Source organism: Odontesthes bonariensis, chromosome 20 (assembly GCF_027942865.1).
Source record: "Odontesthes bonariensis isolate fOdoBon6 chromosome 20, fOdoBon6.hap1, whole genome shotgun sequence".
Taxonomy (NCBI): domain Eukaryota; kingdom Metazoa; phylum Chordata; class Actinopteri; order Atheriniformes; family Atherinopsidae; genus Odontesthes; species Odontesthes bonariensis.
Window position 1 is genome coordinate 19,621,055 of NC_134525.1, and position 27,601 is coordinate 19,648,655.

General features: G+C 43.4%; 1 protein-coding gene across 4 annotated transcripts; it reads left to right on the forward strand.

Moving 5' to 3' along the window:
• The first annotated feature begins 374 nt into the window (after window positions 1-374).
• nck1b (NCK adaptor protein 1b) lies at window positions 375-27,394 on the forward strand. 4 transcript variants are annotated; one of them, XM_075453070.1, is made up of 6 exons: window positions 375-599; window positions 3,235-3,295; window positions 13,794-13,844; window positions 14,120-14,360; window positions 25,729-26,483; window positions 26,567-27,394. In XM_075453070.1, exons 4-6 carry the CDS (start codon window positions 14,135-14,137, stop codon window positions 26,765-26,767), a joined length of 1,182 nt encoding a protein of 393 aa, XP_075309185.1. In that variant the 5' UTR covers window positions 375-599; window positions 3,235-3,295; window positions 13,794-13,844; window positions 14,120-14,134; the 3' UTR covers window positions 26,768-27,394. The 4 variants fall into 4 exon arrangements, with proteins under 4 accessions (XP_075309185.1, XP_075309184.1, XP_075309187.1 ...); XM_075453069.1 differs by lacking the exon at window positions 3,235-3,295; XM_075453072.1 differs by lacking the exons at window positions 375-599; window positions 3,235-3,295; window positions 13,794-13,844; window positions 14,120-14,360 and adding an exon at window positions 14,820-14,893.
• Window positions 27,395-27,601: the final 207 nt, after the last annotated feature.

The window sequence follows — 27,601 nt, forward strand, 5'->3', positions numbered from 1 at the left end:
GGTATAATAGCCTCTGTCAAAGAGCGTGACTTGAAATGTTTTAGTTTATTGTGTTTTCTGAAAAACTTGACTTATATTAACATAATATTATGGTATGACAGATGTAATGCATCGGGATAAACTGAGTCGATAATCATGAAAATACTTCTAAAAATTTCCCATAAACAGTTTTATCAAAGTGTTAATTAAAAGTTCTTTATCGTCAAAAGGCAGAAATCATGACGATGCCTAATGAAAACGAAAAGTATCAGCAGCTGCAGTAGGATTGACTGACAGCTGCGTGGTCCAATCAACAGAGAGAAGCTTCTCCTGCAGCCAATCGCGTTTGAGTAGTCGGGACGTGAGCTGCCTGAACTGCCTGTGTAGCTGCAGCTAGTTAGCTTAGCCGGGGCTGCTGGGCACTGACATGCTCTGATGCAGAAATGCGATTCCAACGGGGAACAGCCTCTAATCAGCTAGGCTAGCTTCTTGGATTGGGGAAAATAACCGGCTGCTAGCTCGCTAGGATTGTGGACACCTTTTGCGAGCCTCTTGTGCGAAACGTTTCAACACAAATTATTTTCCAAAAGAGATAAGAAGCGGTAGACATCGGCAGTCAGGTAAGACGTGATATGAATCTGCCTTGCCGCTGATCCGGGCTGTTGCCGCTGTAACGTTTCTCCCGAGAGATAGCTCCTGCTCTCCTTCAATTCAACGTTGAAGCTCACGAAGGCTAACGGCTAAACGTTAACCCAGACAAAACCAGTCTGTCGGCTTGCCAACACGACTAATACACTGTTACACCGCTGGGCCAAGTGTTCTTTAGGCTTTAGCTGAGATATTTGTTACCACATTAGTGGTTTGGTGTTTCTTTCTCTCTCTCTCTTTTTTTTTTCTTCTTAGCCCGGTTGACGTTAGCCAAGTTGGGTGGCGTGACACGCTGTCAAGCTTAAGTTATACGATGAAAGGTGAGACAGAAGTGGAGCACAACCTCGTTACTTATGGACTCTTGACTTTATTTTGCGATGTGCTTAACGTTGACACGTGAATTTCTGAGACTGAAAATGGAGAGGAGCCGAAGTGGCGTTATAACCCTTGCGTTTGAATGTAAACCGTATCTCAAAATTGAGTGCATTGTCAGCCTCGTTTTATCATTATTATCATTATTATTATTATTATTATTATTATTATTACTATGTAACTATAGTGGCCCAGGCTTCAGTTTTTGGATGCTGTGCCCTGAATCCTCTCGGGCTGGTTAATGGCCATGATAATGAAGCATTTCTAAACATTACAGTTGACCTGTTACCTTATGCTTACAGTAGCCTTTTAAATAGCTTTTGAATATGCCTTTAAATAGCCATAGCTGGTCATTAAGCAATTCTTTTTTGTTTTTTTTAGCGTTTGTTTTAGTTGGCGAAGCAATCACCAGGGCCACAAAATGGAAATTAGGAGTGTCTTTTACGAGTTGTCCAGACTCCAAGGTGTTGTGTTTGCAGGGATCTTAAAGTGCTGAAAATCTGCACATCCGTCTCATTGGAGATTCTTGCTTTAAAGGACGGGGTTTCTACTCACAAAATGCCTAAAATCACAAACGCGTTGAAACATGGCAACATCTGTCAAGGAACACCAGTAACAGGAAGACAAATGTACCAAGTGCATGAAACCATTTCTGTTTTGGGGCAAGATTTAAGATAGTTGGACACTCTGTTTATCTCGTCACATTGTTTCTACCTTACACAAGCCCAAGCCAGACTAAATGTCACGCCTCAGTACAATGGGCATTACGGCTCTGTAATTGTTGGCAAGCTGTTGGCGCTTATGTTTGTGTGGCCTTTCACAGAATTTGTTCAACAGCACTTTTCAGCAATCATCTCATCATAATGGCCTATTTTGTCTTGCTGATATTGTTTTGATGGAAAAGTGGCCGGTTCTACTCGAAGGTTTGTAAGGGAGTAACGCTTCCAAACGCCAGCAGCTGGTGAACTGAGCAGTTTCTCTTGTAATTGTCACTGTAAAAGTTTCCGGGAAGGGAGAACGGTGAGAGACATTTGGTCTGTAGCTCTCCTCTCAGTGGGAGTCACGGGGAGGATAGCCAGAGTTTTTCAGGGAGACTGGCGGGGAAGGCACACTTATCAGCATTTTATGCTTGAAGGCACACATTTTGTCTTTATATTAAAAAAATCCAAAAAAAACCAACCCATTAAACGTTCTTGTTGGGAATTTTGCACCTGTCAGCTGCAAACCTGCAAAGTGCACGATTGAGGTTTCCCCTGAACTGAAGCTTTCGCTATTCGGCTATACGCGTTGATATTTGCAGAGATGGTGGCACGTTCGCTTCGTCTCCTGTGGAATCACCCACCGCCTTCTGACGGCACCCCTTTTTTTTTATTTTAGAACTTTCAAACAGAAAACCTCATGGATATGGAGTGATGATCTCATTTTATAGAAGAGCCTGTCCTCGCCTCTTTCTCAGTGCCTTGCTGTGCGTTACCAGTGGCCTCCAGCAGCCAAATCTGTCCGCACGGCCGAGGGGAAAAATACCAACTGTGCATTTCACGATAGCCAGAAAACTACCAGGGATGAAAAATCTCTCTCATCAAATGACTAGTTCAGAAATCCAGTCCAAGAAGTGGTTTCTAATGGTGTTGAGAAATGGGGAATTTGTTCCTCTTTGTCTTTCTTATGTTGTATCACCCAAATCTCAGTTATTGCACAAGCCATCTTTCACTTCCTCTTTATCTTTTTTTGATTCTGTTTTGTTTTTGCCTCGCATGTTTTCTAATGACTGCTCAAGCATGTTGGCATGTTTTAACAGTCGAAGCCAAAGGTGGTTTCCTTGTTTGAGCCGAGATCACCTGCACACCACCAGCTCTCGCTCTGTGCGCCTTTTCTGAGTGCATCGCACATTCATGCTGTTCTGAAACGGCTCCCCTCAGCTTTGAGCTGCTCATGGTGTTGCTGTTCTACTTTTGCAAGACTCCACAGTGAAGGCTTTGTGCGGTCGAAAATCTTTACTGTCATTGATCATTTGGAGTGAGTGAATAGACTTCCCCATGTTGGAGATGAGATGTGGGCAGTTTCAGTGAAGTTTCTTTCTCAGTTAATTATGTTTCGGGGGTTTCTTTCAGTGGGTTTGGCGGAGTAGAAATGAGGATGTGAGGATTTGAGCAACAGTGGCTGTCACAGTGTTATGACAATATCTCATGTTGTGAATCCTTGACTAACAAAAGCAGTTGTGTCATGTCTTTTCAGAAATAGCCGATTTCTGTCATGATGAACAACCTTTTCAGGCACAGCTACAGCGTCACTGCCGGTAAGCTGAAGCTGTGGGAAGTCTGCACCTCAGTTAAACTTCTAACATGTAAACATTGAGCAGTCTTGTTAAAAAAAACTTATGGCTCGGTTTTCTCATCAAAACATCGTTCTTACTGTACGTTGGTACAATATTGACTACAAAAATGACAATAAACCACCAGTTTTTTGTTTTTCTTTATATCTGTGGTCTGTCCTGTTTAAAGTGACAACGTACTCACTCACAAAAGCCTCTTTCACACACGCACTGCTTTCTTCTTTCTGCCTTCTTCACATATCAGTTGCACTTTTTAGGCAGGGGAAAGAACGAAAAAAAAAAAAAAAAAAAGAAGACCTCCTCAAATTCACACCTGGCAGACGGAGGCGGTTCAGCCGTACAACACGGTGTCATGACACGCATCAAGCCGGCGCTGTGGAATTGGCTGAGTAACGGCAGCACTGTTGATTGGATTGGCAAGTTTTTGTGATTCTGACCTGATGCGTGTCAGCCTGCACGAGGCGGGACCGTTTTGCCTCTGCTACTACGCTCGAAAGTTTGATTACACATCCCTAAAAAAGACGACAACAGGGCAACTTGCAAAGTGAATATTTCACCAAAGGGAGGAAATGCTTAGCCTGACTATGTCATACTCACGATTCTAGTCAGAATGTGAGTCTGATACTGCTCAATAGAGTTTTGAGTATGGGGCGTGTTTCAACCGAACCAGGAGAAAAAATGCCTCTTCGCTCAATTGGATAGACCTACAACCAATCAGAGCAACGTAGTATGTGACGTAGATTAAGCGACACACACTTGTTGTAGGAAGGACGGGAAAAACATCTTTTCTATCAATAAAAGCCTTTATCGCGTTCCTCTGTTCGTCTTTCAAAATTAATGCAATGTGGAGATCCTGTAGAACAGACTAGATGGCAGAATCTACCCTAGCTCTCCAGCGGCAGCCATGTTTGTTTCAAACGAAGTCAAACCAAGCGCTCTTTAGTGACGTAGTCGATAATGTCCCTGTTGATCATCTGTCCATCATCGTATAAAGCCCGCCCTGGCAATCTGATTGGGTCGACCGATTCTTGGTCGGGCATAATGATTTTCCAACTGAGCAGAGCCAGACCGAACTTCCCGACCCAAATTTTTATGGGCGGGGCTAAGTTCGGCTGGCACCCAGGCTAGGAAATGCTACCAACATGCAATAACTATGAACGAATGATTAACGTCGGTGAATCTGAACCCAGCAACGTTCGCAACGTTAGCATGTCCTCGGCTAACACTGCAGGTAACTAACTGACTAAACAAACACTGCCTATCATGTTCGCCATTTGCCTCATTGTAAAACCTGCTGTTAGTAACGGTTAAGGTTAAATGAAAGCCTTCTCATACATTTAGATGAAATCATGAGAGACAGAGCCTGACTGGCTCAGAGCCAGAGGCTGGTGGTGCTACCCCCAGTTCCCGTCTACCTCCAGCTTCTCCTTTCACCAGAGCAGGGAAGAGTTAAATTACCCAGGCCATGAGAGACGAATGTGGACCTCACCGTTGTTGGGTTTGTAAGGTCATGACTCGTGTTACTTCTAAACTAAACAAAGTTGATGCTAATCGACCGGTTTGTTGTCCTTTTTCTCCAAATGAGAATGGATAAGGGAACCGATAAAGAACCGAATCGTTAAGCAGAATCGAAAATGGAATTGGAATCGTAAAAATCTTATCAATTCCCATCCCTAATTAACGCACAGCATTACTGGCTTAATTTGACACACGATCAGCATGTTCAGAGGAATCCGACAGATAACAGCGGCACGATTTTACCGATTGAAAACAAACCGCAGTGCCCAGTTTTTCCCTTTTTTTTCCCCCACATCACCGGTGCCGAATGAACAAGAAGAAATCATTTAAAGGCATCAGAGCTGCGGCAGAAGCTTAAAGCTTCACGTCTGGCCAAATTTAAGACCACGCACTTGTTGAGTTGATAACTAGCTGGTTAAACAGTTGAACCCTCAAGAGTGTTGAAAAAGCTTAACCATATAGAAAAGTGACTTTTTTTGCGTTGCCTCCATCCACTTTCAGTGTTTCATATAACCACTGCACACTTGGCACACAGATATGAATTGCCTTTGTAGGGTGACTTCCTTTTTGTGAGAAAAATAATTTCAGTTTAGAGTTTTAAAAGACTTCTGTTATACTTCACTTTATGTAGTGTTCATTATCGTGCACATTGCGAGCGCCACATGCACACTGTGGCTCTTTGCGATCATTTCACACTTGAAGTGAGAGGAACATGTGTGAACGACTGAATGCCATCGCTGTAACAGACTGAAGTGGTTAACGTTATGCATCTCGTGTCTGAAAGCGGCCTAATACAATCTGTGCCACAATATGTAAAATACTTATCTAAGCGGGCTACAGTTTATGGAAATTTTCATGTAGGAAATCAAATCGCGGAGCTATAAAGTCATCTGTCGTTGCTCAGGTGCCTTGATGTCGCATCGTTTTCTATCTCCTGAGTTTTTATGTGCCGTGTAGTGATGAAGCTAGTACAGAAATGGCGACTTTAGGTAAACTGCTGCGAGAACGTGTCTTTGATCATCTCCTAAAAGAGCCCATTTGAATGAAGAACGGCCGTCTCTGTGTTTGAAATGTGTGTAGGCTGCCTCAGTCTTGTGCTAGAGATGGGAGGATTTCAGGGGGGAAAATGTTTTCTTTCTTGTCCGTGTCCTATCAAAGATCTAGAGGATGCTGATTTGCGCAGAGCTTAGGCATTTGTGGTGTAATATGGAATGCCTCCTGCTCTTTAAAATGCTGATGCACAAGTTCCCACATGTGGCCCTTGTGGACGTCAGTCCCAAGTAGCTCATTTAGTCCTACTGTGACAGCGCCCTAAGGTTCATATTTGTCAGGTTGAAGGAAAACGAAGAGGAAGTCAGTGTATCAGTTTCATCTCCCTGAAATGGGCTGTCAGGGCTTATCATCTAGTAGTTTGACTGCAGCAGTAGTTTTTTCTTTAGATGGTTCATTGTGTGCAGCTACAGTGTATTGCCTGGTCATTTTGCGTGATCCTCTATTTTTATTTAAAAAAATATTTTTTTAATAAATTGTCTCCTTTATGCTATTGTTTCAAGTAGTGCGGGAAACACACACAACCAAGACACAACGGTTTTAAAGCATTGTTGAACCTGATGTCAGGAATCCTTCTTCTGTGTAAACTTGGATTAATCGTTGAGAAATGCCCTGGGGCTCGCAGAGTTTGTGAGGTGACCCAAAGGTTTATTCTGCTGTTGCCTTATTCCAGACCTGCTCAGATGTGGCCATAGTTGGAGCTGGTTGGCAGGCCACCCAAGGCAAGAACTGGCAACCCCGGGGTGTGGATAAAGATGTGTTGGCTGCTCATTAGGTGGGGTCTGAGAAAAAGGATCCTTTCTTTCATAAGAGGTATTATGTTCTGAAGGATGTATTTTCTTACTAATATGCCATTTTTTCCTGCTGGATCACCTCTTGGTAAGACATGATACCGTAGACTGTACGCTTACTGTAAGTCATTACACAGCATATGGTTTCATAATCGACACTGAAGTTCCTATGTTAAATTGTCACATAATGATATGTCACTAAAGCAATTTTAAGTCGAACGCATCGCTCTACAACTTTTTTTGTTGAATGCTGCACGTGTAAAAACACGGTCGATTCTATTTTTTTCACGTCTGGTGTGCAGCAGACGTCTCAAATAAAGCATGATTTACTGTGTTTGACCTTATTTACAAAGTAGAGTTTGCTACTTGTGACATACAGACTTGAGATTGGAGAGGTCCTCGCAGCCCTCTCCAACACTCCCTCCCCGTGATGGATTCATCCTCTCTCCATTGCTAACCAATTTACCCAGAGTTGATGTTCCTGCAGCCCTTTCCCTCCTTTGTTAGACAGTATGCTAAGAAAGGGCAACGCGTTACGGCTCTGCCTTTGGGCATTTTGCCTTTGGGTTGCACAGAAACTGATCGCACAGCATTAAGATGCTGTGTGGATGAAAAGATGATGACATTTAAGGATGGTTAGCAACATTCATTTATTTGGATTATAAAATACTAAAAAAGTATTATGCACCTGCTGCACCAGTTAATGGATAGTTTTTGTATTTCATTCTTATCATGTATATAGAGTTATTTTTCTCGCAGCTCTTTTTTATCAGGTCATCTATGAGTCAGGCTTACATTTGTGTTTATTCTTGTGAATGGTAAAGCATTTCATCATCTATTTTGATGCTTCCTTCTAACTATGATCAGGCGTTCTAAGTTTGCTGCGGTTTTATGATAAAGATGCTTTGATAATGGTTTTTAGTTGAGTTGATAAAGATCATTTTAGAACTTAATTTTTCCATCTCTTTTTCAGTGTTTTCTTTTTTCTTTAGTAAGCACCCACATTAGAGAGACCGTCTCTCATGTCTGTCATCTCTTGTTTCTGTGGAGTGATCTCATTCTAAAGAAATAAATACGTTCCCCTACATCATTACATTTTTTTTTTTTAAATTCAATTTCAGATTCAAGCTCTATTTTTGGGATTCCGCCTGTGATGCTGATGCATCGCGAGAATGTGAGCCCTATTTTTGTACACTGTAACGCTAAAACTTAAGGTTACTTCCTCACAAAAAGCACTTTTTGACAGCGATTTTGACATAAGCCCTCAGATGAAGACACTGCTATTATCTACGTTTACCTTGAAGTTTTTATTTGCATTTACAAGATGTGAATACGGAACAAATCTTGATGATGTTGATGAGCACAAGGGGAAATGTGACCACCTTCGTGACTGGCCGGCATCTTCTCGGACATGACAGCACATCTCAAATGTTACCAGAAATTAAAGTAAATCCTGAAGAAGTTTTTCTCTTGTGGATGTCCTCTACAGTTGTTGTTGTTGTTGTTGTGTTACGCAGACCCAACCTTGAAGAGAAAAAAACAACGAGAAAAAAAACAACTGCTTGTTCTACTGAGTTATAAACCCAAGCAGTTTAGCTTCTACCGCCAAAAGAAACCCTGATGAACTTTGGGGGTTCCGTCTTGATTCACATTCTGGATAATCAAACTTGTGATCACTTGATTTGTCACGCGGGGGTTGCCAGGATACTCGGCTTGTTGTTTTAACTCGAGGTTAAAGGCCCAACTCTTGAATGTTTGCGTCCTCCTTTTTTTCAGTCTGAGTCTGATCAGAAGTGGTTATCTGCATTTCTTGCTATGACACTTGTTGAGTTTTCCATATAAGCTGAGCTGGATAATCAGTATTTTCTGTTTTTTGTTTTTTTTTTAAGCTGGTGGAAAGCACCGTCGCCAAATGATGCTTATCTTCCTCATTTTGGAGCAAATTCACCCTTTTAGGATGAATCAATTTAACCGAAATTCCCTGAAAATGCACCCAAACACAAGCCTAGAAGATGTTTTTTTTCTTTTTTCTTTTTCCTATCCTATCTCTCCATTTTGAAAGGATTCCTTTATAGAATATGTGTACTTGAATAATCTGAAGTGCCATTCTGTTTGGCATCTCTGCCAGACATTAAGAAAACACGTCAGTTATATGACAACCAGACTGAAGAGAAGTGTGAATAGAAATGGGGAAGTGAAAATGCATCAGAGAATTTTATTTGTTAATTTGCCACAATGGTTTTATGATTACATATCGTTTCCACTGAATATAGGCATGGATGTCCTCTGTTAAGGATGGGCCAATATTAGAATATATCTGTTGGGTAATATATGGATCATTGCTTGAAATTAAGCATGTGGCACTATTTTGAGAGAGCTTGTTTTCACAAACCTTCTTAAATACTGCTCTTGACGGCTTTAAATTATGGTCTAGTAAGTACTGCGATACAGGGTTTTGGCTGAGACTTTGCGTTTTCTTTTGTAAACTGCCAAGCGACACATTTCATACGGTGGCATTTGTGTACGCTTCACACAGATTTGTTTGGAGTGCAGAGTGAGTCCTTTTGATGTGAAGATGGTCTTAAAGAAAGCTTGAAACTTTTGCTTTGGGTTGTTGCTATGAGAGTAAATCTCTGGCTGTTCTCAAAGGACATGAGCCACAGGCTATTTTAGGCTATTCCCAACTGCTGAGGGTGATCCCGAGGGCTGGATAACCAACTGCTTTCACACAGTCAAGAGTGTAGCTGCTATGCTTAGCACAAAACACTGTAGGCCCCTTAATTAAATTTTACAATGATCCAGGATTAGTATAGTTTTCTACTGAATGTTTTTCCTCTGAAAAACAGTGGTGTCAAAAGTTTTAACTAGTCCCAAATGTCATATCTGTTTAGCAAGTACATTACATGCATCAATGCAAAGATAATTTATCTGCACTCCTCTGAACTCTGGGGTCAAGCCTGCACTCTGTCAGATTGCATCACTTTCCCATCATCCGGTCACCCTTGTGTCCACACTTCCTGTCTCACAGCTGGCTTGCCAAGTCTCCCATGACCCTTTGCTTTGCTTTGTTTTGAGAGAATCCAGGACGGTGGGGATGAGATGCAGTCTCATGGGCTTTAGCTGCTGAGGTTCACTGTGGAGGAAAAAAAAAAAAAGGAGCACGAGCGCCCTACTCATTGGTCCATCGCCGTCCTCCAGCCACAGACCTGTGGCTAAAATGCAAGTTTTTGCTGTAAGTTTGAGGAAATGCAGCAGTGCCAGAGGGGCTGAGTTAGCAGTGAGCACACGGAGCACATTCCAGAAGGCAGCAGAGCCCTGTGATTTTAGCAGGCTGTCACAGGGATTAGGTTACCCTGTCTGCCTCCGTGAGCTCATGCTGTTGCTGTCTCAGTGCCTCAGCAATCTTGCTGAGCAGTGGTACACTATTTGTTCCCACAGTGAGGAGAGAAAAAGGATCCATATTCGTTCTCTCAGGCTGTTTTAGCTCATACTGTAACCATCTGTTGTGGCGTTACTTTCACCGAGAACTTCTCATGTCGCCGGTAAATGCAAAGACTTTTCAGTAGATTCGTGCTGAATGCCAAATGGAGTATTAATCTCTTTCCAGAGTTCCAGTGAAAGTGAATTACCACGTAGGCCACTAGGTGTGCTCTTTCACTGGATCTCAGCTCATGGTTTTTTTTCTTTTTTTTTCTGCAGAGACAGATGAGGTTATGACAGCAGCTGTAGACTGCAGGATGTGGGGAACTCACTATTTTTTTCAATCTAACAAAATAACTCGCAAAGTTGCAACTTGCATCTCCCTTTACACCACTGATATGCAGTTCTTGTGGTTTTTGGTTAACTTATGCCAGAGACCTTTTCAAGTGTTATTGTAGATGTGTTTTGAGAAAATCTAAGCCACTATATCATGACCCCAGGGTTATTAACTGTGTTATAACGGTGCCATATTTGAGCCGGTAGTATTCTTCTGATGGGGAAACGGTGTCGGTACTCTTAGGAACATGAGTGGATCACTGATAGTAACACCAGTTGACATTTCACTGGTCTCTAGCTGCTGCTAGAACAGTAGATAAGATACAGCTTGGTACTTAGTAGTTTACAATACAGCACATTTGCATGGCGCAGATAGACTCCCTCATCCTGTAGGTCCCGTTCTGTCATGTGTTAACATGGCTACACAGCGTTCAGTCTTGTGCCGCCACCTGTGAATCAAAGAGTTACGCTTGGAGTCAAGTTGCTGGAAAAACGGGTGAAACGAGGACTCGAGCAGTTATTTAACAGAAACAAAAATCCTTATCTATCCAGAATCATTCAGTGATTTAAATCCTGGAAACTGGTTTACTCATTGTTATCTTGGAACACCTTTTTTTTTTTTTTTTTTTTATTGTGGTTCGGGCATTTCTAACGTTAGGATGATAGGTGGACTGACTGTACAAAACTATTTAATTTGTAGAGATCTCTGTAAAGTCTGGGAGGTTCCTGGAAGGCCTGGAAGGGGTTTTCACCAGGTCTACACAATCGGAAACGCCTCTTCTGACAAATGGCTTCCAAGAGAACCCTGCAGGTCACCCATTCACTTGTTATGGGAGCTGTAATGAAATCAGCTGTTCTGATGATTAACGCAGTGGTTAATGAAACTTTTGGCTGACGCTGCCTCCTCACACTGTTTGAAGTACACTGGAAAGCTCTTATTGTGAAAACTTTTTATTTCTTTATATGTTTGTGTTGCCAGCAAATCGGGTTAAAATATCACAAAGGAGAAATAAAAGCACGAAGAAGCTGCCACATTGGGCTGCGGAAACCCAGCACCTACCACGACCAACAGATTTGATCACTTCTCTACCATTCCACATGTTCTGGGTGCCTTTGTTGATATCCCCAAAGCTTACTGATTCAATAGATTTTTATTTAATTTTTTTCACTTCATTATAAGAGCCTGTCCAACTTTGAAGTCCTTTTAAAGGTCTGTTTTTACATGGACAGGTGAGTCATTACATCACTACATCTGACAATCAATTGGAGAAGCTAATAAGCTTATCTTTGCGGCAAAGTGAGTGGTCGGTGTTTGATGCTTTTAAAAAGTATGAAATGTCGTGCGGCTTTATGTATGTTTTGGTTCATTTGCGAGAATAATAGTTGCAGGATAATAGTTTGCTGCGTGCTTGTGGTGGTTTGGGCTTACCTGTTAATTCTCCCCGGCAGTGGGGCAAATGGAGACTCACAGTGGATGCAAATGTGACGCCAGCTGAGCAGTTTGACCTGTCTGACCCGGCGTTTAGTGCTTTGGTGTGGCGAACGGCCTCAGCTCAGTCTGCAGCTGCGTGATTAGCTCAGAGCATCTGTCACCTAACTTTTTGATCCTCCCTCACATCGGCACTGTCGTAAGTCACTGCGGCGTAAATGTGGACTAAGCGCTCAGTGATGGCGGCTAAAGGAAGGGGGACTGGGCTGCAGGGTTATGTCAGAACATGGGATTGGAAGGGGGAATTCCTGCTAGGATGATTTTTGACATGCAATGGTAGGATTAGTGTAAAGTGGGGAAAAGACATTAAGGGAGGGATGTTGTAAATGGAGACGGAGGTCGTATACACTCTTGTGTTGCTCTTTTGGCAGACCGCTACCCAGCCCAGCCCAGGGAGTGGATAGATTGTTGCCTTTGTCTGAGTGAATGAGACTCTCGAGGAGAGTAAATCAGCTCTTTGTTTTTCAGTGCTGCTCCCTTAAATGTCTCTGTTCATTAATTTCATCTAGTGATGGAAAAGAAGCACGCAAGATAAAATCGCTGTATACACCCAAATGCTATTTGGTAAATGATGTCAACCTCCCCTCCCCAACTTTTTAATTTTATTTTAATGTGAGCCGAGTTGATTGAATTACAGGGGATGTTTGGGATCTTTGTCACATCTCTTAGCTCGGGCTCTTAACTTGCCTTTGTCTGCCACAGTCAGTGTAAAATGACTTTTCTTGGAGGAAACGATTCTCCTCCACATTCTGACTATTTCTCCTGGAGAACCGTATTATTGCTCTTGGTTAATCACGGTGAAAGTGAGCTTGGCCACCTTGCCTCGTGTTTGCTCAAGATCAGGTTCTGTGCCCATCTCAAGGCCAGCTGTGGCTGAAACGTAGACACTACTGTTGCGTCAAATAAAAACTGAGAGGTCTCTATCAAAGAAGTCAGTGTCTGGTCCCTGAAGGCCATCTTGGGGGCGGGCGGGCGGGGGGGGACGTGAAACTTCATCTACTCCCATGACATCAGAGCAGCCAAACAGCCGCTTCAATAGAGCCTCACTTTCTCGGTGCTGACCCAAGTAAGCAGTGTTTAACCTAAGCACAGGCTGGCTGCGCTAGCGGCTGTGTGGGTCATAAGACTAGTTGTTGTGAATATGCTCATTGTTGAGCATCAACAAATTTTCACAGTGGATCACAGTGTTAGAAAATCTTATTTTTAGATGGCCTGGGGAACCTGTGCAGGACTGCAGACATGCTCATTTGTAATGCAGTTCACTCGAGTGAAGCATTTCCATAGGCTGCACACCATAAGAGCATTTCTAGGCCAGAGCTAATTTTAAAACACTATCCAACATCATTAAGGCTCAGCGAGAGAACTCCACTTCTTGACGTTGCGTCACTGCTGACGCACAGTGTCCTTCTTATTTACTTCCCCGTTACAGCAAACTTTGCCATCCTCCCGGCTCGTGTTTGATGCCCAAAACACAAAAGACAATTGTCGGGCGGCTCCTTAACGTAAATCATCCCCTGTGTAAATTTCTGAAGGATGTAGATTCTGCAAGATTGGCTGTACACTCAGGACAGCAGTCGGTGTAAGGAGACTGAAAAGAGAAGTCATTTATCTGTTATTTCAAGAATACAATCGTGGAGGGAAATTCTGCACCGACGAGACTAAACTGTGGAAACGGGTGCTAGAACTTCAACAGGATTCAGGCCTAGCTGCAGTGTATTTGGATAAATACACTGCTCTTGGCATGCACATTTTACAAGGATAGTAGATATTACAGTAACTTAAGAGTATTGCGAGCAAGTCTTTGGGAGAAATCTGAGAGGAGACTGTTTGTAATTCTCTTTCTTCTGTTCTTTCATAGGTCAACAGAAGCGTCGGAGCTTGTGAAGTTCTCAGCTTTGATGTAGAACAGGTACGGCCGTCCAGCTGCAAACCGTTTCTAAATTTACTTGCAATGTGTATGAAGTCTGAGCAGATGGTTGCGGAAAGATATTTGTGTAACATCCCTACATCTAAGGGAGCTTTAAAATGGCATACTGCTGTCCACTGTTGTGCATAAGAAAAAAAAACACTAGTTCTAATGGCAAGTTTATTAAAAGCACTCTTTTAATGTTCGTGTCAAATAGTTTGTACTGTAGTAGAGTCCTCTCGGCCTCTCTAATGTCTGTCCCCTCTCTCTCTCATCAGTTTACCTACAGCAAGATGACTGAAGAGGTGATTGTCATCGCCAAGTTCGACTACATGGCCCAGCAGGACCAGGAGCTGGACATCAAGAAAAATGAGCGTCTCTGGCTGCTCGATGACTCAAAGTCCTGGTGGAGGGTCCGAAATGCCACCAACAAAACTGGCTTTGTGCCGTCCAACTATGTGGAGAGGAAAAACAGCGCCAGGAAAGCTTCAATTGTCAAGAATCTCAAAGACACACTTGGTAAAAAAAAAAAAAATCAAATCAATTTTTTTGTTGAAGTCGGTGTTGATTATTTTTGTTTTTTTAATTATTTTTTTGTGGGTGGGTTAATAAGCAATGAACAGAAGGCATGTTAGTTTAAACTCTCTCCATGACCTTGTTTATTTTTTATGGAGGATCTCATTATATTCCAGTTAAGCTGCATAGATAACACTTCTCTAAATATTTATACATCTTAAGGCCTCCACAGCATCCTTTGACTGGAGACTGACGGGCTTTGTGTTTCGCATGCATCTAAACCAAGACAAGGTAGCATCCTAGGAGCAAGCTTAATCTAGGTCAGCTCTCACTTACTTTGTTTTTGACCACACTGCTGTGGTACAAACAATGTATTACATGACAGCCACCACAGAAAGATGGTCCCAGGCTGACGTCTGATTGGTTGAATTGCAGAAAGCTACTTTGTTCTCACCGTGCACGTACACTGAGGCTTCAGAAACCGATTGTCTCGTCTGTTGTAAGGTTTCGATTTTCACCTCGAAGCATTTGCTCTGGTAAGGCAGTTAAACATACTTTTGGATTTCAGATGTTAATCGATAGCTAGCATGTTGGTATTTAATTTTATTTTTCCCATGTGTCTATTTGTGCCATCAAGTTTAAATTTCTCAACTTTTTCTTTGTGGGCAAGCAAACGCAACCTTTTTTTTTTTTTTTCTTCTAATTCACGACTGGAAGTGAAACAGGACAGGTGTTGTCTCCTCTGTCAGCACTACAGAATTATTTCTGGCGAGTGCCATCCACCAAAGGCCTTGTACAGTAAGGAGCCAGCCAAATGTAACCGTATGTGAGCCAAGACTACCTTTTCTGTTAGCATAATTTTTCTTGATGACAGATATCTGAGAATTTGATAGCTCGGCATCAGTTCCGCTGCTTCATAATTTCTCTTGATTTTTTTTTTATTTATTTTTTTTAATTCCTTGTCTTTAGTTTCTAAACCTTTTTATATAGTGTTTTCTCCAAGTAGTGCTGTCTTAATGAAGGAAAAAAAACACTATCTGCCTTTTGGGGTTAACAAAGTATCACTTTATTTAGTTTAATTTTGATCAAAGTTACGGCTAAATGAAGGCGTTTTATTGCTGATAATTGAAGTTAATGTAATGCAGAGAGGTTGTAGAGAGGGATGAAACCTGTGGTCGGAGCATTTGGTTTTCAAAGTACTTCCTCCATGTCACACACTGTAAATTCTCAGACTTCCATTTTTACTTGGACCCACGTTCACTTACTTACACGGGGAAACGGGAACCTTTGTCACAGTCGTTTAATCCAATTAAAAGACTCTCCTCAGTCAAAGAGACGGTTGTCTTATTAGTCAAAAAACACTGCTAAATTAATTCCAGAGCTGACTCAAATATGTCTGCAGTCCAAGGGGCAGGCCCCTGTTGTTGGCTGCGGTGTGATGAGATTTATGATCTGTCTTCTGTATCAACTGACTGTGGAAATGTTACCACCGTGTTATTTACCAAAGGCCATGAAAATCAGGAAGAGGAAATCGTTCTTTACTCTCATACCAGCCATGCATACATCTAGCACTTACAGAGTTCTTCCTGATATAATGACAGACTGCAGTCCGTACGCCTCGGTGGAAAACAAGGCATCAACCTTCAGGAAAGTTGACCTCCCTGTTTCGGTACTGAACTGGGCTGGCGCGTTGTCCTCAGAGTTTGGGTGTGAGGGAAACTTTGATGGTCAGTCCTTAAGTATTTCAGATCATTATCTGCATTCATGATGCTTCAGGTGCAGGGTTGATCTACTACTGTAGACAACAAAGTATATGGTATATTCTACATGAATTTTTATGTTGTAGAGTTGTGAATTTATTTTATCAATGGAGAAATTGAGCAGCCTTGCTTTGTTGTCTACATTAGTAGATCAACCGTCATCTTACATTGAAGCTCCCAGATCAAGGAAGTGATGTCGACGCAGCTTTAGCAGCAGAGAAGCTATTAGGCTTGTGTTGATAATAATAAACTCCTGGACTATGTACAAACTTCCAAATGCATCGTTTTGTGAGTACAGAACATATTTGTACTACTGTAGAAGTTTGGTGTCATGGCATGTGATTTTAGTGTGGTAATTTTGGAGATACTGCCAGGGTCCGTTAGCGCTTGTACTAAGCTATTCGGGATAACTCAGTAACTCAGCTGATGTTCAGCCAATATCGGAAAAACTTCGGGTGGGCTACTTGGCTGGATGTCACGGTTCAAATGACCCTAGGGTGAATCTACTCCGAAACACTTTCTAAGGCTGCATCGAACGATAACATTGTGTCCGCTAGGGGTGGGCGGTATGCACGGTATCATACCTTATGCGGTATTTTTCACCAACGGTAGAGATTTTTTTTGCCATACCTTATACCGCAATAGCTCATGAGTCCTGTAGATGGCAGTAATGCAAAGTTTTGAACATCCGCTTGGATATGCCGGGCGACAGTAATCGTAAGACAAGGTAACACGAGTAATTTGTTGTACCACCTGCGGGCTAACCATGCTCCGGAATATGAAACGAGTCAAAGCCGATGTTCTGTCGATTTCTCCTACTTGTCGAGATTTGCTACTTTGTGGTTTTGCGCATGCGCCGAGCCGATTTTCTAAGTTTCGTTTTCACGCCCATAATGTTTTGCTACCCTGCGTCTCAGCTGGTGTGTAATGGTAACATCCTCAAAATCCTGATTATTTTCTCTTTTGGAAGACATGCAAAGTAATAAAACACTTATCGTATTAACAAGCAGTTAGCTTAACATGCACAAATGGGGTGTCTGAAACATGACGCATATTTGAGCATGTTGAATAAGTGGAAGGCGCCTATGAAAGTTACGTTATCCAAGAGGCAGCGGCTTTTCTCTCACAGAGTTTATTCGAGAAAATGTACCTTTTCTTATTTTTTAAATATAAATATAACGTATATATTTTTTATATTTCCTGTGTTTTCTGTTTTGCACAATACATTTTATTTAATATTGCTGCAAACATCCTGATTGAAAGTGTTTATTTGGTGCTATGGTAACCACTGAGAAACTGTTCTGTTGTAATTTATATACAAAAGTACCATACTGCGATATATACCGTACACCGTCAGTGGCTCAAATTTAACCGGGGTATACATTTTAGGCCATACCGCCCAGCCCTAGTGTCCACTGCCATGTTGGGTTAACACTCTACAAGCTTCGGTGTGTAGCGCATAGATGTCGTCATCGTCTTGCTGCGTGCCCCCCCCCCCCGTTCTGTGATTGGTTCCCAAACTCAGGCAAAAATAAGGGCGGTGGTTTCCAGGCTGACTTTGCAGTGAGAATGAAATCGAGCGCAAAGCAGCATGGGAATTCCCAGGCTATGTGACAGCCGCAAAGTGCAATAAATCAACATACGATGAAAACGTAGCATCAAACCGCACTTGTGTGACTGTCAAAAGAGGTGGCCTTATGCCCTGTGCTTTGCTTCTCTTATTGATGTGGTGAAGATGACGGGCTCCTGTGCAGGGCGACCTCTCAGAAGAAGACATAGTCCCCAGAGCGAGTTTTCTCTGCAGAAAAGAGTGAAACGGGGGGGGGGGGGCTTTTCTAGCACACACCAGAAGTGTGTCATCCGTTTCGAACTGTATCGCACACTCCAGAGTTTGCAAAACACTTATCTGTTGGACACGTGAGCTGCCTCTTCCTGTTGGCTGGAGAGCATTTTTGTGTGTCCATTTATGCATGCCAGTGTTTTAAGAGTATGGCTTCTTTTCCCTCTTTAGTTTAACAGGGATTTCTGGGTTTGTTCTGGCCTGACCCTGTATAATTTGTTTAACTGCTGCTCTCAAAGTGTGTCCATCCTGTCTTGCCCTGAGGTGTGTGGGTTTATTTGACCGACCGTTACCGTTTAGTGTGTGTTTGTTTGTGTGTGGGAGGAGGTGTTGCCATTAACCACAGCCAGGACCCTCCCAACAACACCTTCCCACCTGTCTACTCATCCATTGATCAAATGGCTCAGGTGAACAGCTGCATGACTGACCCTAACACAAGTCATGTCTAACCTACACTTAAAGTGGTATAAAGCACGAGGTGGCAACACACCAATCCTCATAAAATATTATTCGAATCATTGGAAGTTTGCTAGGACTTGACCTTAATTTGGCCCATTTCCTAGTTTTGAATCGATTTAAGATGTATGAGGTCGGTGCAGTTGTGTTCAGTTTGTACATATGTGTGGGAGAACAAGAGAATCAGCCTGAGGATCACACTTTGGTAAGTTAATGTGGGTGGAAAAATTGATCTCTTTTTCAGTTGCTGGGTGTGGAAAAGTGTCATCGTTTGAAAGAATGTGTGAGAGCATGATCTGTCTGCACAGGGCTGTGCTTTGCTGTGTGTGTGTGCACACGTTTCTATGTGTGAGGACTCATGTTTCCTGGGTTTGTTGTGAAGTTACGAGTGTGTCTCTACAAACAACTGCAGTCATGTGACACTGAGCACTCACTGAGTCACTCAGCAGTTGCTGCGTCCCAACAGATCTCAGTTATTTCCTCTATTTCTTTCTTTTTTTTTTATTTTTGAAGCCCTCTACCCTGTCTCATGAAGAAGAGTCTGCTGGTACACACTGAGGAAACGACTCCTTCACTTTTCCATGTAGCTCTCTTCTTTCATTTCTTTCCTTTCCTTTCTAAGTAGAAGCTTCAGTCCCCCCTCCACTTCTCTGTCTCTGTGTCCTCCCTCCCCACTCCATGAGGCCTCTGTAGTTTGCCTTCCAGAGCTGGTTTGGAGGCCTCTCTATCCTGAACTCTCATTGGCTAAGCCCCGACCACATGGTCAGGGAGTGGGCTGCCCTACTTTGCAGCCCGCCCAGCTCTCTGGGTGTTCACATGGAATAACTCTACAGCTGCAGTGGGAAGAGAGCAGGGGCTGGGAAAGAGACGGCGAGCCCAAAATGGACATGGCTAACCTATTCAAACATTTCTTTCGTGAGTTTTTAACTTTCCTAGTCTTTGTAGATCCTTAGTTGTTCTGATCCAGTTTGTTGTTTCGCTGGTGGTCTTCTGGGAACATTTCCCTGAGCTTTGAGTAGTCCTTATTTTTTTTTTTCTCTACAACTGTCTAGGAGAAGTTGTCATTTTTTTTTTTTTTTTTCCTCCTCTTTCCTTTCTGATTACTCACTTTGGTTAAAAGGTGGTTTAAGCTTGAAGTTAACCAAACAAACGTGTTGAATTCGGAGCAGGTGGAACCAGATTTTTGAGCTAACACATTGTTTTGGCAGAGAGCGGATGAGAGGGGGTCTTAACAGCTTTTGAGGCTGTGTCTGTGCGAGCGGCTGCAGAGACTGGGTGGATATGCTTTTGAAAAGCCTTCTGCTGAGCCGAAGCCTGTAATTGCCTCAGCAATCCTTCTCTGTCTCTTTCTTTTAAACACACACACACACACACACACACACAGTGATCCTACTTCATTTTTTTCTCCGAGCATTCGTCTTGCCGAATGGGCTGCAACTTGGTGGATTACATTATCATGCTTGAAGAGCCCTCCTCTCCACCCTGTTAAGGAATATCTCAAGACGTAGCCAGTGCCTGTTTTCTTTTATGCTACCCTCAGGGCAAGCTCGCTCATTCTGGGAGGGGTCCCCCCCCCACACCCCACGGCTAGTCATGAGCTACAGTTTTTAAAGGGACGTGGGGTGCTCATGTAGAACACTGTAGTCATTGTGCTAAGAGCAGGAAGGGGCCCTTGCTGATTGATGGGACTCGGGCTCCCATCTCCTCCACCTCTCTGGGTTATCAGAGGAATGTCATTACCTGTGAAGGTCCGTTGGTCGTGGATACTTAACAGCCACACTGACACACTCTTTCCAAAGGCCCTGGCGCTCACCCTGGCTGTAATCTCACCTTGTAGCTGCTGAGTGCTATCTCCCGGCTTTGTCTGTCTTCTCTACTTGCGACCTTGCGTGTGTTTGTGTCGCTGGGCAGTCTGCTGCGGTCTTAAAGGAGTGAGAAGTAGGTATAGATGAGCTAACACACGTTTTGCTTGTGTAAACTGAGAGCTGTTGGTCTCTCTTTCTCCCCTCCCTCTGTTTTCCTGTTTCTCAGTCTCCCCAGCGAGCGGAAACTCTAATTTGAGCCACATTTCTCTCTGAGCTTTGGAGGAGTGCAGGCCCGAGAGGAAGTGTGAAGTTAGAAGGAAGTTGAATCATGGTGTACAGGGCTGTCTGCTGGACCTTCTGGCAGTCTTTGTCAGAAAAAAAAACTAGTGGGAGAGTTGTTAATGTCCAAAGCTTATGATGGGTTTCTGCTGCAAAGGTGTGTTTTCCTGCCTCCTTCCCAGCGGGGGAAGTGAGTAGGGGTCTGGGCTTGTTGAACAGTAGGCAGGACTGTAAACATGTTGGTGAAGGAACAACACGGACCTCTTTAGATCATGTTTTTCAGGAGTTCCAGTATTTTCATTTTTTTTTAATGGTTTAGGTAACGTCCTTACAGGAAGTGAATCGCATTGTGGTGCACTACATTTCCTGCGTGGCTTGTTTACTACTTCACGTTATTAGTAGGGATGGTTACCAAGTCTTATGTACCAACAGCTGTCCTCATGTATGTGAAAAGCAGGGTTAGCTTTGATGAAAGAATCTGTAATAGTTATGTGACACTTTAGGGAAAAAAAAGGGAAGTTGATACTGAAAAGAAGCATAAATGTTCTCCTTTTTCTTCTCAGACAGCTCAGATCACTACTTTCAGTTTACATTTGGTCAAATAAAAATTATATTTTTTGGCACAAACTAAAAGTTTCTGTGTAACCTGCATCGTGGAGGATGCTGGGATTTTTATTTTTTTTTTCCATTCAAAGGTCACATGAAGGACTTTCATAATCACTCATTTTCAGTTTGACCAAAGAGGGGAGGGGTAGCTCCAATATTCATAAACAATTTAAAGAAATAAAAAAGAACATTTGGAGTTTACTTGATTTTAAAGATGCAATCAAACCAATTCATCATACTGTAAATTAAGTCTTAATACATTTGTTCATTTCACATGCATTATCATCTGCTCGTTTAATTTTGATCCTGACCAACCCTGTTGATCAGTTGGTACATTCTGTGGTGACTGAGGTTCTTCATAGAAAATCAGAACTCTTTCTAGTGTTTGCGACTTTGTTCTTGAGCCAGAGTTCACCCGCTATAGTTAACTTTCACACGTGAGGAACTTTGTTTTCTTTTGTCAGATGTAAAATAGTTTTTTATAATAAACCGTGTTGATATTCTTCACAGTACGTCCACCCCTGTGTACGGTAGCTTCTCAGTGGGTTTAAATCATCAGGTTTGTGGATGGGGTACAAAGCCAATTCTTTTAAGTTGCCTCCGCTGCTCAGAATATTATGTACATATCAGTGTTGCATGTCATGCTTGCTCTCAAAGAGTAATTTAGATTTTAGTTCATCAGAGAAAAAGTCAAGACAAAGGGTTTGCTTTGAAATGCAGTGGCTATAGATGGAGGATGAGCTCTTTATTACAGTCTTGTTGCCATGTGGAAACATGGTTTCTAACTTTCTTTTGAGAGATTGTGCTCTCAAACTGTTTGGGATGAGTTTTATTTGGCGTGTCTACTGACAGTAAGGCTGCTCCGTACAGGGCTTTACACAAAGTCAGAGCTGTGTTTCTTCCCTTAGCTCTTCCATCACAGAGATCGATGACTGCCTGCTTTTGATGTTTCAGATGGCTAAAGTTGAAAGAAGCTTGCACATTTCCTGCGTATCTGTCATCTATGTCAGCAGCGCGATTTGAAGCTGCAGTCTAAAAGGCAGCCCCAACCGAGAATACGCCAACTCACATTAGTGCGTTTTGCCTTTCGTTTGGACTCGCACCGTTTCTGACTGAACATGCTGTCATTACATTTAGAGTGCATGTCTCCCACAAAACCATATGGCTGTTTTCAATGACCTGTCTGGAGACGCATTGCGGTCAGAGTTGGAATTCCTGTCAACATGTAGATCACTTCCTGAGAGTCCGTCACCAGGTGACAATGACTGCTTGATGATCATTTAGGCAACCTGACTCTATTTGCAATGGAGGATAAAACAGTGGCTCACCAGAGTGTGTCAGGCTGTTTTGGCTTTAACTGACCGTTGGCAAAAGTGTGCTGTGTCAAAGCAGAGGGATGGTAAAGCACTGTCAGACAGCCTGACGCGGGGTGTTGTCGTCCACAAAGGAAGAGCCCTGGAATGGAGGGAAGCCGAGGGGTCGAAAGGGCCCTGGCAGACAATGGACAGCCAGCCAGCGCAGGGAGGCCAGAGTTAAGAAACAAAACTAGTTCCTGTATGTCACTGGTAGCCAAACAAACCCTCCGGCACTTTCTTCTGCTGTAAACTGCTACTTTTCTCCTTTCAGAGGGGCTTTAACATATGTGTCATGCTCCTCGTCATAGTTTGCAGTGATATGCTGCCATCTGAATCGGTTTCATTTTTCCTCCTCCACATCACCCTCTCAGGAAATGCGCAGGAAAAAGCATGCGACCGTTCCAGAGAAGTTTCCGACGCACAGCGTTTATTCATTTCTCTCACAAGGTTTCCCCAAGTAGCAGCAGAGCACCAACACGAATTCTGGTTTTCAGAGGAAACCACACAGCATATACTATCGTGCCATATATTTGGCAGCTTTGAAGGTTGACATCAGGTGGGGAGATTGAGTACAGTGCACTGAGAGGCAGCTTGAGAGGAACTGAGTGGAAGAAGGATGTATATTTTTAGTTGGTCTAATGGGTTGCAGTCTGTCCAAATGATATATGTCATTTATCATGTTGTTGAGCTATTTATACGTTTTCCCAATACCATACTTGGGCACAAAATGTGTTTGTTGTATTAGTTATTGTGGAATTATCAAGATGTGAATAATCCTGCTCTACCTCACAGGTTTTGGCTCGTGGTACCCAAAAGCCCAACATTTCACTGAGCTGTCAGAAAATTAAGGAAGTGTTACCGTCCCAGTTACGGTTACTGTCACCTGAGCAGTATGCAGCTGTGCCCTCCTTTGGAAACTGTGGCCTTATTGGAAGTAATTCCATTCTGTGTGTTTGAATCGAAGAGATACAATCTCTGCTTAGCTGCAAAAGGAAGTGCAAACCTGCAGCTCTTCCACACAGCTGACAAGTGAATTCTTATGATTAACCCACAACCGCACGACAGATGAACCCTCAGAGCAGCAGTTGCCCTCAATAACAGCCCCGTATCTTCTCATCGATCCATCTAAAACTGCACAGGCAAATACAAACTTCCCATTATTACCCAGGTACAGATTGAGCATCTAGTCAAATGCAGTGGAGCTGCTTTTTTAATGCAAAGCGCTCATGTCAGCGTAGCAGGAAGCGGCAAATAAAACCCCCTGACAGGGACACTGATAAGGACTGTGTCACCTGGCCGGAGGGATAAAGTATAAACTCTCAGTTGTGTCTCTGCTCTCAGCTGGAGCTAAAAGATGCTCTTCTCTACAGAGTTGACCCCTGACCTTTTTGTTTGAAACGACGGAGTAGAGCCGAGACGCATTCTGGCGCCTGCACCTGCGTGATCACCGTTTCTTATCAAGCACGTTATATTTTAGATGTGGTGAATCTATATTTTGTCTGCTGTACTAGCACAGTTCCAAACACTAAAGTGGTGTATTTATGTTAATGAGTCTTTGATGGTCTTCTCTTCCTCAAAGCTTTTTACAAGAGGTTTTTTTCCCCCTTTAAAATCTGCGTGTTCTTCTCGTCTCTTTGAGTTGATGTGATTGCAAAGGTGCCTAACTAGCATCTGCGCTAACCTAACCTCTGCCTACAGACAGCGGCTCTTAACACCCTGTCTGGAGTCTGTAGTTATGCACGGTGGTGCGACTAATAACAGGGTCTACCTGGAAGCAATTTGACGTTGGACTCTCAACGCTACCGTGAAATTTGTCTGCTCTCCTTGAGTCAGAGGCACCTTTCAGTAACAATCTTATCTGTGGTAAAGCATGCTCACGTTCCCCGCACACACACACACACACACACACACACACCGTCCTCTCAGCACTGTCCTGGAGACTCCACCCTGCTTCACTGTATAATTTCACCCAGCTGTCTTTTGATTATGCAAGCAATAGCCTTGCAAACGTAATCAGAAATGGGGTCTCGGCCTAAATCTGCTCATGGTGTCTGGAGTGAGTTGTTGGTTAGTCTCGGCTTCGGTCTGGTTTGTCTACATCATCAGTGAGACTGATTACAGTACAGTAATATATAGATACACAAGACCTAGCATTAGAGCTGCTGTACGGTCACCTGGAAAGTAGGAGGAAGGCATGATCTCAACACTGTATCCTCTGCTAGCTACACATGCTTCATACAGCTCTTAGTGTGCTAGATTGCAAAGTGGAAATTTTTGCCGGACTTCACAACCCCGAAACGGGCTTGAAGACATTTAAATTCTGGTCTGAAAGGTCTTAAACAATACCAAGATGTTGGCCGGATGAAAGGTTAAGGGTCCCTTTAGCCAGTGGTCTTTTATGTAAGTGTTGGCAGAATGGAAACATGCTCTCAATCATCCCCACATCACACTGAAAGCCAAATGGTCACTGTAAGGGGAACTGGGGGGGTTGCGTAGAGTTGGAGTTTGGGCAGAGACGGAACTGTTTGAAATCGGGCTGCCGAGCGAGCCAGGCCGCAGGTGTCAGGGCAGCCAAGGTGATTAGTGCGATGTAATTAGCAGCAACGAAATGTGACTGAACCATTTTGTCTCACAGAGTTCAAGGCAAGTATAGTGTTCGACTTCCTTCAATGTTGGGTCACAGTGCTTGAATAAAAGCACTTCACATTTTTTTTGTGTCCGCAGGATTTACAGGTCCGTGCCAAAACAAGTTTTCATCCCCCTCACTCCTTTTTTCTTTTTTTGCCCCACCACACCGTTGCTTTTCTTTTTGTTTCCTCAGCACCTAGGCCTAATCCCCAAGAATGTATTTGGATTTGGAGTGTGGGGGGTTTAGAGCACGGTGATGTGGACAGAGTGATATTTAGCCCTGCTTACCCACCCTCCCTGTATTTCACCACAGCCCATAATGCTTATTATTTCCTGGTATTTGTCTCCTTCTTCTTTTCTTTTTTTTTTTTTCTTTGCCCGCCCTTAAATTTTCAGGTTGTTTTATAATGGTGTATGTTCATGGCTTTTGTTTTTCTGTTGAGACTTGTCCCACATCAGTGGAATGGTGTGAAAAACTGAATTCCAAGAGACTTGTCTTTTTGGTAAAATTATGACTTTCAGGTTTAAAGCTGTACCTGCTGATGAAGGGTGTCAGCTGCCTGCCTGTTTCTGACCAATATGACTAGACTTAATATTTCAGAAAACTTTAACACCTCTCTTTGTTCTTCTAAATTTTCCTAGGATTTGGGGTTAAGAGGGGCAGAAAAGGAGTTATGAGAGACACCGCCTCCAACGCTGACACAGATCTGAGTACAGATAATGGCGAGCGGCTGTATGACCTCAACCTCCCCGCCTTGGTCAAGTTCAGCTACACGGCGGAGCGCGAGGACGAGCTTTCTCTGGTGAAGGGCACGCGGGTGGTGGTGATGGAGAAGTGCAGCGACGGCTGGTGGCGCGGCAGCTACAGCGGACGGTCTGGCTGGTTTCCGTCCAACTACGTGACGGAGGACGTGGATGGGACGGCAGGGGGAGGGGGCATGGGTGGGCTCGGTGACCCGGCCGGATCGCTGACGGAGAAGCTTGCGGCCGTAGTAAACAGCACCACGAATGGAAACCGAGTGCTGCACACGGTTCAGGCTCTCTACCCTTTCAGCTCAGGCAACGACGAGGAACTAAACTTTGAGAAGGGCGAGGTAATGGAAGTCGTGGAGAAGCCCGAGAATGACCCAGAGTGGTGGAAGTGCCGCAAGGCGGATGGACAGCTGGGCTTGGTGCCCAAGAACTACGTCACTGTGCTGGACTCCAGCTCCTATAAACCCACAGCAGGGCCTGCGGGGCCTCCCACGCCTGACTGCGACTACATCTCCCCTTCAGGCAGCGGGCGCTTCGCAGGGAAGGAGTGGTACTACGGAAAGGTGACGCGCCACCAGGCTGAGGTTGCCCTCAATCAGAGAGGCTCGGAGGGAGACTTCCTCATCCGAGACAGCGAATCATCGGTCAGTATTCTGCTCCTGAGACCAGCGTAGATTCACTGCTTTTAGATACTGCTACTAACCTTAGATTTTCTTTTCCTTTTCAGCCAAACGACTTCTCCATCTCCCTGAAGGCGCAGAGCAAGAACAAGCATTTCAAAGTGCAGCTGAAGGACAGCCTTTACTGCATTGGACAGCGCAAGTTCAACTCTATGGAAGAGCTTGTTGAACACTACAAAAAGGCCCCCATCTTCACCAGTGAGCAGGGAGACAAACTGTACCTGGTCAAGGCCCTGGCTGCGTCCTGATCCATCTCCCACACACACACACATGAAAACACAAACATACCAAGTGGCACCCCATTAATGGCATCCATAGCTAAAACAGCTACTTACACCAGAACACACACACACACACTAACATTTCAGCTCCAAGCCTGAAGACTTAACACATCATCAGGACTTGAATGGCCCCTTTGTGAGCATTCCAAGAGGAGGTATGGAAAAAGCATGGGAGAGACAAAAAGACTATGGACCCCTGAGAGTTGACTACAGACCTCTTGGTCGCCTATCTTAAATTATCCAGATGTGTTAGGTCATAGGCAATGCCATGTATTTCCACCTTGATATCTATTAGAGTTGCATTTAGTTTTCTTTTCTTTGTTGATAATATATAATCTTTTTAACAGTTTCTTTAAACAAAAAAAAAAAAAAAAAAAAGAACTGACTTTTTTTATTTTTTAAACTATACACAACACAAAAGAACCACCCGACCGAGGTATTTTCCGATGTTGGCACATTCAGAGCCGTGCCTGCAGGTCTACACTTCAACTCATTTTTGTGTTGTCTGTCTTAAAGCGTTTTTTTTTCATGGTTGTGGACACACTAATCCACAGCTTCTGCTAATCACAAATAAAAACTTAAGTGACCAAACTATATTTATTTACATTTCTGTTAGGATCATTGTTGACGAGATTGGAATATGCCGCTGTGCGCCCCCCACCTCCTCCCCTTTTTCTTTTTTTGTGTGCAAAGGCAAACTAGATATTCAGCTTTCTTTGTGTACAACAGAACAGCTCTTTTCACATATTGCTGTATCCACACATCATGTGAATGTTACAAAGCTGAGGGAGCACAGACAGT